Below are 15,240 nucleotides of genomic sequence, written 5' to 3' on the forward strand. Positions count from 1 at the left end.
GCCTTTCTGGGCACTTGTAGGTATTACCGCAGGTTCATTGCAAACTATGCTGAGCTATCTCGATCGTTGAGCCAGTTGTGTTCTACTCGAGCAGGATTCTGCTGGGACAACGAGTGTCAGAATGCCTTGCAGACTCTCAAGAATCACTTGATAATTGCGCCAGTGCTGGCCTATCCGGACTACTCGAAACCATTTATTCTAGATACGGACGCTAGCCAAGTGGCTTCCGGAGTGGTCTTGTCACAAGAACAAGATGGTCAAGAGAGAGTAATTGCGTACGATTTTAAGATGCACTCGCCGGAAGAAGCGAACTATTGTGTGACGTGGCTGGAGCTACTTGCTATTGTGAAGACCCTAAAACATTTCTGTCCGCAACTGTATGAACGGAAATTTGAGATACGCACCGACCATGCCAGCTTGCTGTGGTTACTCCGAGCTTCAACGCCGACAGGTCAGCTAGCCCGATGGTTCAAAATACTCTCGGAATTTGAATTTACCTTGAAGCACCGCAAGAGCCTGAAACATAACAATGCAGACAGACTAAGTCGGCAGATCTGCCAAGATTGCAAGCAATGCCAATGCTACCTTGCCCCTGAAGCATCTCAAGTGCAGCCAGTGCCCATAGATGCATTATCCACTCGTCCAGCGAGACGCCAAATTGAGTTGACCAAAGCTCAGGAATTGGATGAGCACTTTGAGAATGTGTATCAAGGAGTTCGAGAACAGAAACCCCCCTCAGACTGGTACCTAGGATGGCAGGCAGAAAAGCTGGTTAAATTATGGGAGCACCTAAAATTAGATAAATCTGGAGTGTTGCACGTAGAGTTGCCTTATCAAGGTAGACAAGTCTCAAGGGCAATATGCCCCCGTGTTAAACAAGAAGAGGTAACACAGACCGCGCACCAAGCTGCAAATCTCGGTTTTAATAAGACCCTGGCCATAATCTGCCAAAATTGGTTTTGGCCTGGCATGACGAGTTATGTCAGGAAATGGGTGAATGGATGTGTTGCTTGTCAGAAAGCAAAACCAGCACGCCACCGACACTCCGATTCGCAAAACAAGCTGAGGGCTGGAAGACCATGGCAGGTTATAGCGGTAAATTTATGTGGACCCTTGCCAGAGACTACCAAAGGTAACACCCAGATTTTTGTCCTAGCAGACCACTTCACCAGATGGTACGGCGTCATTCCAATTCGTGATGGGCAGGCCTCAACAGTAGCTAAGGTTCTAGATGAGCGAGTGTTCAGCTACTTTGGGATGCCTGAAATAATACACACTAACCAATGAACACAGTTTGAGTCAGCTCTATTTAGGGCCTGCTGTGAACTGTGGAACTCCAAGACAACTCGTTGTGCTCACTATCATCCACAGGAAAATTCAATAGTGGAGAGATTGAACCGGACATTGGGAAATTCCTTGAGGGCTATTCTGGCTGAATCAGAACACCAGGAATGGGATCATCTAGTGCCCCAAATCATGCGGATCATATGGGCTACACCGCATCGAAGCACTGGAGAGACGCCAAACTCATTAATGCTAGGGTGAGATGTCCGACTGCCGCATGACCTCCTGGTCAACTACCCCACCGGGATGTATTGTACAGAGGACGAGTATGCAGCACAACTACAAAAAGACATGCAGACCGCATACATAAGACTACAACAACATCAAAAACGCAAACCCCGAATGAATGGCTGTGAAGAAGAGCCAAGATTTGTCAAAGGTGATCAAATCTGGCTCAAATCATACTTCAAGACAAAAGGTAGAGGAACAAAACTTCAACCAAAGTATGTTGGGCCTTACCGCATTACCAAATTTCTGCCCTACCAAACATACAAAATGAAGCGAAACAGAAAATTGTCGGTGCAGCACGAAGGCAGAATTAAACTATACTAGGGAGCTAGTGAAAGCACTCCCCCGGGGGGAAAATGCTTGGGCCCGCAGACAAAGCTTTGCGGGAAGTACAGAAGATGGGGCAACTTGTTTTGAGCCCAAACCCCCGGCGGAGGAAACGTCGGCCAAGCCAACAAACACTGATGTAAAGCAGTGACCCCTTAGGGTAACCAAGAAGCTGATGCATCTACAAAATTATTGGCTCAACAAAATACAAACAGACACTGATAAGCCATCAACTATGTATTCTAGGACATAATTCTATCTTAGGAGGGGCTGTGTAATAAAAAAGGTTGGCGGTAATTATGACACGGAATTCCCACCATTGTCACCACGGGATAGAGCTTTTTAGATGGAATGGTGGCCCCGAGGAGAGCTGAGATGGGAGAGGGGAACTAATGAAGTGACTATCAGTCGGTAATCGTATTTATAGACTGCTAGCGTGCGTAATAGAGTTCTCTGAACTCATCGCCGTTTATTCAAATCTGAGCAGTCAATTATAATGCGCTCGCTTAATACATGTTCGTTGTAGTATAATATTATATGTATGTTTTATATTAGCAAACTTTTATGTTAACCATTTATTACCATATTGTTTTAAGATTTGCATGTTACTATATAAATACTAAAAAAATTATTAATACTCGTATTGCGTGATTAGTTAGTGACAAATATTATCGTTTTTGTATTCAAAATATTTTATTGTGGCAATGGTTGACCTAATAATTGTGCAGCCAATCAACTGTAGATTTTTTTTCCCTTGGTTTGCTATATAACCTTTCAGTTTTGTCATTGCTGTTGTGTTACTGCTTGGTGCTGCGAGATATAATACCAATAAAGATACTGCGTTCTTTACAATAGCTCTGTTTGATTTTCAAAAGCAAATAGTGTATACAATTCTTGTCACTGTTTCTGACTTTAGCATTGTGATATTAGCCAGAGTGTCATAGCTGCATTCACTATAAGTGCTATTGACCGAACATCAAGAATTATTGCGCTTGGCTTACTAGGGTGTAACAGTTGAGAAAAGACACCATCGAGTCTGTTTATCGGGTCGCCCTTGAGTATGTTTATCGGCTCACCATCGAGTCTGTTTATCGGCTCACTCTCGAGTCTTTTTGTCGGCTCACCCACGAGTCTGTTTATCAGCTCACCCTCGAGTCTGTTTATCGGCTCACCCACGAGTTTGTTTATCGGCTCACCTTCGAGTCTGTTTATCGGCTCACTATCGAGTCTGTTTATCGGCTCACTCTCGAGTCTCTTTGTCGGCTCACCTACGAGTCTGTTTATCAGCTCACTTTTGAGTCTGTTTATCAGCTCACCCACGAGTCTGTTCATCAGCTCACCCTCGAGTCTGTTTATCGGCTCACCCACGAGTTTGTTTATCGGCTCACCCACGAGTCTGTTTATCGGCTCACTCTCGAGTCTGTTTATCGGCTCACCCACGAGTCTGTTCATTGGCTCACCATCCAGTCTGTTCATCGGCTCACCCTCAAGTCTGTTTATCGGCTCACCCTCGAATCTGTTTATCGGCTTTCCCACGAGCCTGTTCATCGACTCATCGAGTTTGCATGAACTCGCTCTTGAGTTGGGTGTCGTCTATCCTTTTCTAATACAATTTACTTCACGTGTTGATCTGCCATGGATCTGCTCCTTGATCTATAGCACTGACCTGCACTTTTCAACTGCTTTCACCTCTTGGCTGTGATCTACATGTATTTCTTGTTGATAAAGTATTTGAAACTGTGTATCTACATGAAATATAGATCATGAGATACATGAGATATATCTACATGAAATGTAGATAACAGTGTGATACAATCATTTAAGTTACTATTTCACTTCCTCTACTATGAAGTAAACAGGTCATCATTATGATTTAATTTTTATTGCAAAATGTATTATATTATTATCGGCACATCATACATAATTTCCGTTTTATTTCAAATTGTATTCAATTTTAAATAAACTGATGCAGTATAAATACATTGTGTACTTTTATCACTGCAGCATACATGTAGTACAACGACTGGTATTGTAAAGGAATTTGCCGGCCTTTACTTGGCACAATCTAGATTATTACATAAAGAGAAGAGAATGCGTGTAGTTTCTTTCAATTTTATTATAGAAGGAAATTACACTAGCCGAGGAGCATACGGCTACGCGTACGGCTATCTGCTCCGCTCAACTGAGTGAGCGCGCTCCTTTATATACAACTAGCTGCATTACCCGTGTTCGGGAACAGATTTATGTAAAGCAATAGTTTTATTGAGAGTTGTCTTTCATACTGCAAAACAACTCCAAATATGCAATCTACTGAAATTTCTGTGCTGATCTGACTGCATACACATTTGCAGTTGTACACGTCAATAATGTTGGAGAGACCAATGGAAATATGCAATGTGTTTTACAGCTAGTCTACATTGCATCAGTCTCGAACCACTCAAATCGGAATTGTCCTAATTTTGTACACAGAACTGATAATGAAATTGACATTGCTAGGCAAACTGAAGTTCTTCAAGCTGGCAGTATTGAAAAGTTTTACATATTTTAACTTTACATATTTTAAGAAATTCTTGAAAATATTTTGCTATTGCACTGCTAAGCTATCGCCAACATTTATTGAATTGAGACTTCTACATGCTTGAAACACTATTCATGATTTACCAGTTCTTCGTCTATAGCCTGTGTTTTGGCATGGTATATACAAACTGTGCAGCAGTAATGTGGTTGTTGATAAAATTACCCTTACCATTACCATTACTGATCACGGCTCTGATCAGTATAGCCACAACAGGTAGGTACCATCAGTATAGCCACTACAGGTAGGCACCATCAGTATAGCCACAACAGGTAGGTACTATCAGTATAGCCACTTTGGGTAGGTACCATCAGTATAGCTACTACAGGTAGACACCATCAGTATAGCCACTACGGGTAGGTACTATCAGTATAGCCACTACGGGTAGGTACCATCAGTATAGCTACTGGAACTCATTACTAAATCTAAAACATGATGTTATTCAATTCACAAGTTTGAAATTTTCGCAAACTTGTCAATTGAATAATGAAATAATTTAAAATGGGTATATAACCTTTTGTAGTTCAGCAGTTGTGTAGCAGTATTATGGAAAGCTGGGCACTTTTCAACATTGAATATCTATATTGTTCAGAATGAATAATTGTAAAACTTTCCTGATATCTGATTGATAAATGTCTTGACAACTATTAGTTTACAAAACACCAGAAGTCACTTAGTATTTGTTCTATGTATTAATTGATATGTGTAGTCTTGGGGTTTAAATCAAAGTTGTTATTGTAGTAATAAGTTAATTGAAACTAATAGTAAAAGCAGTATCGACAGTGATAGCGACAACGACAGCACGGCAGTGATAGCGATAGTGATAGTAATAACTAGAAATTCCACTGTCATACAGCCCACGACCAAAGAGATGGCCAGAGATATTGGCAAAAAAATAAAGGGTACTGATGGTTGAGAAATGCAATATTAGCAATCAAATGGCTCTGCAGTGCAATAGGATAACTGCAATGGTAGCTGTAATGTACTGGGTGTGGGTGTTATTATATACAACAATAAGCAATAATGAATGGAAAAGATGTTTATATTTTCCCCCTGCAATAGGAGAAATGCAATATTGGCCAATATTAGAAGTAAAATGCACTGATATTCTTAGAATAATCAATTTTATTAATATAGTAATAATAGAAAACCAATACACAATTTTGTTTACAATTCAAAACGTCATAGGTAGCAATATCGAGAAGTTGTGGTATTTATATAGGTTTTTAGAAAATTTATTTAAAAAGTGTTTGGTCATGACAAACAACAACAATGAAAGGAAAATATTACACGTTTATGTCTCTCCCTTGCAATAGGAGAAATGCAATGTTGGCCAATATTATAAGTAGAATGCACTGATATTATTAAAATAACCAATATTGTTAATATAGTAATACAGCAATAATAGAAAACCTATGAGCGTTCACGCGTCTCGAAGATTTCTGCAAACTGGAGCAAAATAAAAGCTGTTACAAAAGTGTTATAAAGCTGTAGGCCTAATTTACTGTAATGTATGTAATTCAACAACAATAAAGAAATATGTTTATTATAACTCTGAAATGCAAAATTAGAAGTAAAATGGCAAGCTATACACAGTTTGAAAGTTTGTTGCGTTGAATGTAGAATGGTTTTGATAAGCGATCTTTAACAGAAAGCAGTAGGAGCATTCACGCGTATAAAACTAGCTTGTACATAAGTTGTAAAGAATTTCGGCTAACGTTTTAAATAATGAAACCTTCGGTGATTGGACAAAAAACACAGGCTGATAAACTGTGTACCACAATTTCGTACCTGTAAATCGGTCTACGCCTCAAACGGTCTACGTTTATTACAGAACCCTTCGAATAAATTCGATTACAAGTGAAAAATGCCATAGACTGATGAAATGAGCACGGTTTTCTTGTGAAATGCGCACTGCTAAATAGTTCTACTATCTGTCGCACGGCTTTATTGGCGTTTCAATTTTCGGTCTAAACTTTTATTAAACCGAGCTTTTCAAGCTTTTTGTGGCAATTTTCGTTCAAATTAATCTGTATATTTGTGTATAATCCGATCAGATGTGTAAGTTTAAAGATAATACCAACGGTTTACAAAGACTTGGTAACATATTCAAATAGGTTTAAATGTGTTTTGTCTCGTTATTATACTTTAACGACTTTACATTCCGATGCTTAAATTTGTTGATGAAATTTCTAGCCAAGGGTTCGTCTCATTGTTGATGAGTAATTTTCGTAAGTTGTGTGCACATGCATTTATCATGAAAACTCCCACACTTCGCTCCGCTCGTTTGCTCGTGGGACTAATAAGAATTACAACAGCAAGAGCTATACAATATCAACGATATTGATAATAGTGATAGCACTTGTGACAGTCATAGTTATAGTATTAAACTTAGTCCTAGTCACGTTCAAAGTCATATTCATAGTCATATTCATAGCATTAAACTTAGTCCTAGTCACGTTCAAAGTCATATTCAGTCATATTCATAGTCATGGCCATATTCATAGTCATATTCATAGTCATAGTCATATTCACAGTCATAGTCGTAGTAACAGTAACACTCCCACTACCCCTCTACCTTCTCTCCTTCTGTATATCAAGCCATGAACCCGATTATTCTGCTGTCACTCACGGACCATCAGATCAAGTTTTTTTGATCTCTTTTTCTTTGGTTTTCAATAGTAATGAAATATATGACATGAGTTAGTATTGTATCTCATGCAATTTTTAAAGTATACCATCCTAGTCTAACAGCAAGAGTTTCCAATATTAGCCTTTAATAGTAATAATTTTTTGGTGAGTCATACATTGAAGGCAACAGAACTGCTATTACTTTTTTCCATGTTTGTATTACTATGTTATGTTTTAGTTAAATTTTTAATAAGGTTATTTATGACTATCTGCTTGCAAATGTTTTGAATTGTCAGATCCAAAACACTTGCAAGCAGATATTGTGATCAAAGTATCACAGATCATTTGCGTTTTGTGTCAACAGAAACTGGAAATGTTTTAAAAAATTTAGTTCAATTTTTTTTGCTATTATATCTTTGGCTCTTAAATTTATGAACACACTGTAAACAGTAAATACACAAGCATAACATACTGTGGTGGAAGCCAGCAGCACACTAGCACCTAGTGTTCTAGCTAAGATGCCACTAACTATAACTGCATGCATCATCAGCTGAGCTATGTGAGGTCTAGTAGGGTAATAGTAGGCACGGCTTTGGCAACCTCGGCTATTAGGGAAAAAGTTGGCTCTACTAACAAGGCTGAAGCCAGGCACATTATCTATTATCTATATACATCAATCTCAAAGTCTGTAGCTCAGTTGGTCCAGCTATAGCTATTAAAATGTTGGACTGAAGAATCTGTAGGCCTATTGCAGAAGATTTGATCTCAGAACCTCCTGTTTACTAGACAAATGCCTTACCAATTTGGCTACACGAGATACTGGATACTTTGGGCGACATATGTCGCAATATGGCTGAAAATACGCTACCGCTCTTCGTTACGGCGCAATGTAATTGTATGTATTAGCGAAAGCCATAGATAGCTAGCTTACTTAAATTAGCCATTGGCAACGTGCCAGGCTAATGGCAAGTGACAGGCAACTACATTATAAGCTGGTTTTTAATACCCATGCAACACCAGCCATTCCGCTAGCCGCTTATATTACTGAGTCACCTACTCGTGACCAGCTGAGCTTGAAGGGGCGGAGCTTAACCAGCCAGGGAATATATGAGGAGCCAAGATTAGCAGAGGAAGGCAGAGAGCCTGAAAGTCTTACACTGTGCAGTTGCTTATATGTTTATTGCATACATGTATTTAATTTGTACCCATATATATATATATATATAGTACAAATTATATATACTCAAGTGGGAATCAAACCACTTGAGTACAAGTAAATGAGAATATATATTTTGTCTATGTACATGTATATATATTTTTTAAACATTTATATATATATATATATATATATATATATATGTTTAAAAAATATATATACATGTACATAGACAAAATATATATTCTCATTGACTTGTACTCAAGTGGTTTGATTCCCACTCCTCTACTTGTGGGAATAAGTAGAGGAACTCTATCAGTTCCTTCACAATACTTTACAAACAATTTTTGCTCCAAAATTTTTATTAAAAGATTTTTCATGATTTTTGTCCTTGTCTTTTACAGGACAGTTACAGGTTTTCAACTCATGTCAACTTACATGATATGAACAAATTGCATACAACCACTACCAATTATTTAGAAAATGTCATTGCTAGCTGCTTTAACAATTTTCCACCTAATATTCGTTCTCTTAACAGAGAAAGATATGTCAAACACTATACCGTATATATCAAACTATTTATTTGATGTTAGTGGCTAACTGTTGCCTTTTTTATATTATTGTGTATGGCATAATCTGGAATACATCTCTATTTGAAATAAAACTATTGCCAATAATGTAATGCAAAAAAATGCAGACGAAGGCATTTCAAAGCACACAACCAAACACTTTGTGTGGCTATAACACTTACATATTTGATTTGTCGAATTACTTTTATCAGCTAACTAATTTTTTGACAGACATTTTATTGGTTTTAAAATTTCAGTATAAACTGATTTTAATCACCAACGCTGATGTTTCCCGGTATCTGCATCAGCTCCTAGGCTAGCTACGGCTTATTTAGTCAATTTGAATGGGCTGAATAGGCATATAGAAGACCAATGAACATAGGAGTTTATACACTATATACTTGCAAAGAAGATCCTGAGGAAAATTTCAAATCCTTCACAGCATAGAAAGCTGATTGGTAGAACTGTCAGTGCCATGACTTAATGGTGACCATGACTGCTGCTATTAACTTTTGAAAATCTTATTGAAATATGTAGTAAAATCCATGACTAACATAGAGTTATCACTATGTTATTTCTATAATAATGCAGAGGAAGACAATAGACAACTTATTGAGTGGAAGGATGGCAAACTGCGTGTGACCATCTCTAATAAAAAGCTCCTGAGAGTGAGCGGGTTTGATATAGAGGTCTTTCAGCACATCTGCCTACAAATAATTGTTGATCAAGACTTCTACATCCAGGTTTGCTACCTCCATGTTTCTTTCTGACTTTTACAAACATACGAGTGCACTAACTTTTAAAAGCCTAATACTAGAAGATTTTTAGAATCGCTGTGAAAATTTTATTAGATGGCTGGTAGTAAAACTTTAAATAAGATTATGTACAAGGGTTGAGTTTACTACTGAATTTATGTGTGCGTGTGTGTGTGTGCGTGCATGTACGAATGCGCGTGGGTGCGTGCGTGGGTGCATGTATTCGTGTGCGTATGTGTGTGCGTGTGCATATGTGTGTGTGTGTGTGTCAAGTTCTCAAAGACCACGTATTACATCTGCGAGCAGAGGCTGTTTGCAGGTTTCTTAAGAATATTGTTGCACAAAGAATGGCCCAGTGATCTTGGCTGAACATGTCTGAATCCAGTGGCAAGGTAACCTCTTGGACTGGAGACATGCATAGAATGCAATTCAAGGTAGAATATCGTTTCTGCCACCACGAGTGGGTTTTGTTGGGAGTTGAATCCAAACCTGTTGTTTGCAGGTCACGTGTTCCAGATTACTAGACTACTGAATTGATAAAAACATACATTGGTATATGCAACATCAGCTAGTTCTTAGTGCAGCCAACCTTATGGAAAGAGGACATTGTAAAACAATGAGGAATATGGCTTTACAGCGAATTATTTTGTGACAGCTAATCTATGGTTGTGCCACTTTCCTTATACCTTACTTGAAAACTTTAGTTTCTCCATGTACTTCAACGCTAATGCAGAGCACCTTAAAGTAAAACCTTGTTGAACAATGTTAAAGTGAAACCATGTTGGACCATGTTAAAGTGAAACCATGTTGGACCATGTTAAAGTGAAACCATGTTGGACCATGTTAAAGTGAAACCATGTTGGACCATGTTAAAGGGAAACCATGTTGGACCATGTTAAGGTAAAACCATGTTGGATCATGTTAAAGTGAAAACTTGTTGGACCATGTTAAAGTGAAACCATGTTGGACCATGTTAAAGTGAAACCATGTTGGACCATATTAAAGTGAAACCTTTTTGGACCATGTTAAAGTGAAACCATGTTGGACCATGTTAAAATGAAACCATGTTGGACCATGTTAAAGTGAAACCATGTTGGACCATGTTAAAGTGAAACCATGTTGGACCATCTTAAAGTGAAACCATTTGTTAACACCGTGTTCTAAGCAGAGTCTTATTGTAAAATCATCAAGTTTCAGGTTATTTAATGAATCAGTTTTTGTAGCTGATGGAAATCTACATGCATATTTTGCTGTCGCTTGAGAAACTACTACATTGCGGACCAGTTATTTAATGAAGTATAAAAAGATTGTGTGTTATCGTTTCGGGCAGCTGACCAATAAATTTGAATTATTCTGTTGTGTTTGTTGTGTGTCCAATTATAGCAATTAAAATATAGAAACAAAAAACCTGCTTTGCACTGGATTTGATCATCGAACTATCAGTTCTGCAGACAGGCGTGCTATCCAATACACTACACTGTCCTTGTCATAGTATGGAATAAATTGTGCACATATTTATTACTCCTGGTAATCTTTCATAGCTTCACGCTTAACTCTTTACCCAGCAAAATTAAACTACTAGAAGAAAAATAGTACCCACACGTGAAAAAAATGCTTAAACTCTATGTGGCCAGCAAGACTATTGCAATCAGCATAGATCTGTAGTAGGCACTGCATCCAGTACAATATGAATTACACAGAAATAAATACGGTACACAAAAATGAACACAGTGCTTGTACTACGTTCAAGCTAAGCATCTCTATTCCGTTGGTATATTTGCAACTATAGACTTCATAATCGTTTTCCCTTAATCTGAGCATTTTACAGCGATCAAGTTTTGCCGATCTTAATCTGGAAATATTCTGACAGTCAAACATCAAAAACAACGCAAATAATACAAAAATATCAATACTTTTAAATAAAATCTACTAAATTTTTGTGCAAGTTTAGCTTTAACACGGCAGCAAAGGTTTAATAAAAGTTTAATACTTTAATTAATACTTTAATACAAATACTTTCTAATAAAATCTTAATAGATTTTACTAGTAAGTATCGGTATTTTTTTAGCATTTGAATATGTTGTTGATGTTTGAGGTAGTCTGACTGTCAGGATGTTTCAAGATAAAGCTGGACAACAATTAATTACGAATCAAAATTAATCACGAATTAAAAAATTTAAAACGTTCAGAAGAAAATATGTGCCAAAATGACATCACTAGTTGCTCTTTTGCTATTATTGATATTGACTATTGCGTTCCAATGGAAGTATTGTGTCTCTATTCTGTCGGTCTCTTCACAACTATAAACGTTATAATCACACTTTAACTTGATCTGAGTGTTTTAACCAATTTAATCAAGTTTTATTGAGTTTAATCTTGAAACATCTTAGCAGTCAGATCACTTCAAATGTCAAAAACAATTGCAAATGATAGAAAAATGCCCATACTCTCTGATGAATCATACTAAAGTTTTGTGTAAGTTCCTCATTAAATAAGTGGATCGGGTATGGCTGATGCTGGTACATAGTCTAGCAACAAAGTTCACTATAGCATGCGTGTACCTTCTCAGCTTGCCATCCTTCTGTCTTACTGAGTCATAGGTAAACAAACTCATGGAATATTAGTTGGATTATGTTTTGTATCGTACAGCTTAACGCTAGGAAGATAACGGAAACTGGTTGGAGTACTAAGGCCTTGAGTTCTCCCAAGTCTATTCTTTCATCATGGAGCTATGAGAGAGCCAGTTTAGTACTCTACAATGACCAAGACAGTTTGGAGGTCAGATGATCTTCTAATGAATTCAGTTTGAAAGGACTTGTATTTTTTTTTACAGGAATTATGCATCTTGTTGCTAGTAGTATAGCGCTTTGGTTGTGGTAAGTTAGCAAATCATTTAGCACGAAAACTGTTGACTCAGGTACCAACATACTCCCTTAAGCTGTGAACCATTGGCTCTGAGGCTTTGGTATAAATTAAAATCGGCTTACATAGTACTTTAATTGTAAAGTTTGTGTGTGCTGTTTCTTAGCAAATATTCACAGTCTATTTGGTTAGGGTAGGCACAAACAGTTACCTAAAACATCGCTTCATGAAGTAGGATCCAAAGCTTTGAACATATGAGTTTGCCCTAATATTTATTAAAAAATAAACTGACCGGTGTTGTTTCTTTTATCTTAGTAAGATCGCATTATGTGTTCAATCACAGTATATTCTCATCCTTGGCTACCACTCTCAACTTGTTTAAATTGGTTCCTGTACCTTTTACCATGCGCATAGCACATAACATATAACAGATTAGGCAGGATTTATCATATAACATCTACCTTATAACACATAACATATAGCGTATAACAAATAATATATAACCTGCAACATGTAAGCATATAGTAGTGTAAACTTTACAAACCCTACCATTTTAGAATTAGTTTTAATGTGACATTGGTAAAGATTCGGCTTGCAGACAAATGTTGTTTCTAAAAAATAATGTTATCATATCTTCTGTTTTTACTAAAATACCACTGCTGCTGTCTCGAGGAGCAGAATAACTCAGGTTTAGACTGTAAGACTGACGATTTAACTGTGAATTAATTATTCAATTATTTGTTACTAACAACTTATTCAACATGTTTTTATCAAATTAGCCCTCGTATTAATCTCACCTTCCTAATTTTTATCTGTAAAAATATTGGTTTCAAAAACTTTGCAACTTATTTGTTAACAACTTGCTAACAACTTGTTAACAACTTATTTGTTGCAACTTATTTGTTATTTGTCAACAATTATTTTACAGTGGTTTTTGAACCACTAGAACTAACAAGAATTGAATAAGATGGTTGTAGTAGTAATACAACTACCCATCTATTGGCATTCTGATATCAATGAAGGCGCTAAGTATATAACAGTCAAACAATAATCTAAAGTTTGTACTCACTGCGACATTGATTGCATGCTAGAGTTAAACAGTAATACAAGTTTCGAAAGCTAAATTTACTGCAAAATTAAGCTGATGGTACCATAGAGCTTTAAATGTAGATACTTGGCCTGTGATGTGATTCGAGATCAATATATGATGTAAAAGACTTCAAAATACCTACTGAGTTTTATGCAATTTTAATCTGTTATTCTGCCAACTTGTCCAGCTTCTAGTCTATATACTAGTCAATCTACTAGTCTATCTACTAGTATATCTACTAGTCTATCTACTAGTCTATCTACTAGTCTATCTACTAGTCTATCTACTAGTCAATCTACTAGTCTATATACTAGTCTTTCTACTAGTCTATCTACTAGTCTATCTACTAGTCTATCTACTAGCCAATCTACTAGTCTATCTACTAGTATATCTACTAATCTATCTACATGTACTAGGATATCTACCACTCTACTTACTAGTCTATCGACTAGTCTATCTACTAGTCTATCTACTAGTTTACCTACTAGTCCATCTACAAGTATATCTACTAGTCTATCTACTAGTCAATCTACTAGTCTATCGACTAGTCTATCTAGTAGTCTATCTACTAGTCTATCTACTAGTCAATCTACTAGTCAATCTACTAGTCTATCTACTATTCTATCTACTAGTCTATCTACTAGTTTATCTACTAGTCTATCTCATAGTCTATCTACTAGTTTATCAACTAGTCTATCTACTAGTTTATCTACTAGTCTATCTACTAGTTTATCTACTAGTCTATCTACGAGTCTATCTACTAGTGATCTAGTCTATCTTCCGTCATGAACATCTCTTGACAAAAAAGAGACAAATAATTATATTGTTTTTGATTCCAGGAACATTTGAAAGTCATCAGGTAGCTGCAGGATGGATTATCTGTCTGAATATATACAGTCAAACATTCACTGAGGACAAGCTACTAGATCTCTCTTCATGCAGCTATTCAGGAGATATTTTTTCTTTGCAGCCTGGTGCTGGAGATATGCATGGAGATGTCACAGTTTACAAAGATATTAACTTGTTTAGTGGTAGGATAGCTGAGTTATTCTAAATCAAGAAATTTACTGTTTGTGTAAGTGACCTAGTTGGTCTTAACATGGTAGGTTAAGCTTATTTTACATGTATGTATCTGCTTAGGTTCAATATTGACCTTTAACTGTGGTGATACATTATTAGATGCGTGTAGATTTGACCTCGAACTGTGGTGAAACAACACTAGATGTACGTAACATTGATTTTTCACTGTGGTGATATATTGCTAGATGTATGTAAAACTGATTTCTCCCATAAAGTGGTACACTGCTACATGTGTGTAAGATTGACCTTTGACTGTAGTAATACAATACTAGATGTGTGTAACATTGACCTATCGCTGTGGTGATACATTACTAGATGTATGAAACACTGACCTTTTACTGGGGTGATACATTACTCGATGTATACAAAATTGACCTCTCACTGTGGTGATACAGCACTAGATGCGTATTAGATTCAACTATCACTGTTGCGAAGCAATACTAGATGTGTATAAAATGGACCTCATATTGTGCTATTCCCTTCATCATTCAGGTAAGACAACTGAAGAATCAGCCAGCTTCTGTACTTTCCAGAACAAAGCAGTCGCTAATTTAACAATTTCTGTCCACAATGCTAGAAGCCAACTGAACTGCCTTACCTTATGCATGGAAACAGAGAGTTGT

At 37.0% G+C, this 15,240-nt stretch overlaps 1 protein-coding gene across 1 annotated transcript; it reads left to right on the plus strand.

Moving 5' to 3' along the window:
* The first annotated feature begins 1,690 nt into the window (after positions 1–1,690).
* LOC137388006 (serine-rich adhesin for platelets-like) lies at positions 1,691–14,326 on the plus strand. The gene is made up of 4 exons (XM_068074526.1): positions 1,691–1,787; positions 9,422–9,573; positions 12,235–12,355; positions 13,725–14,326. The coding sequence occupies exons 1-4, from the start codon at positions 1,691–1,693 to the stop codon at positions 14,324–14,326; spliced, it is 972 nt and encodes a 323-aa protein (XP_067930627.1).
* Positions 14,327–15,240: the final 914 nt, after the last annotated feature.

Source organism: Watersipora subatra, chromosome 2 (genome assembly GCF_963576615.1).
Source record: "Watersipora subatra chromosome 2, tzWatSuba1.1, whole genome shotgun sequence".
Lineage (NCBI taxonomy): Eukaryota > Metazoa > Bryozoa > Gymnolaemata > Cheilostomatida > Watersiporidae > Watersipora > Watersipora subatra.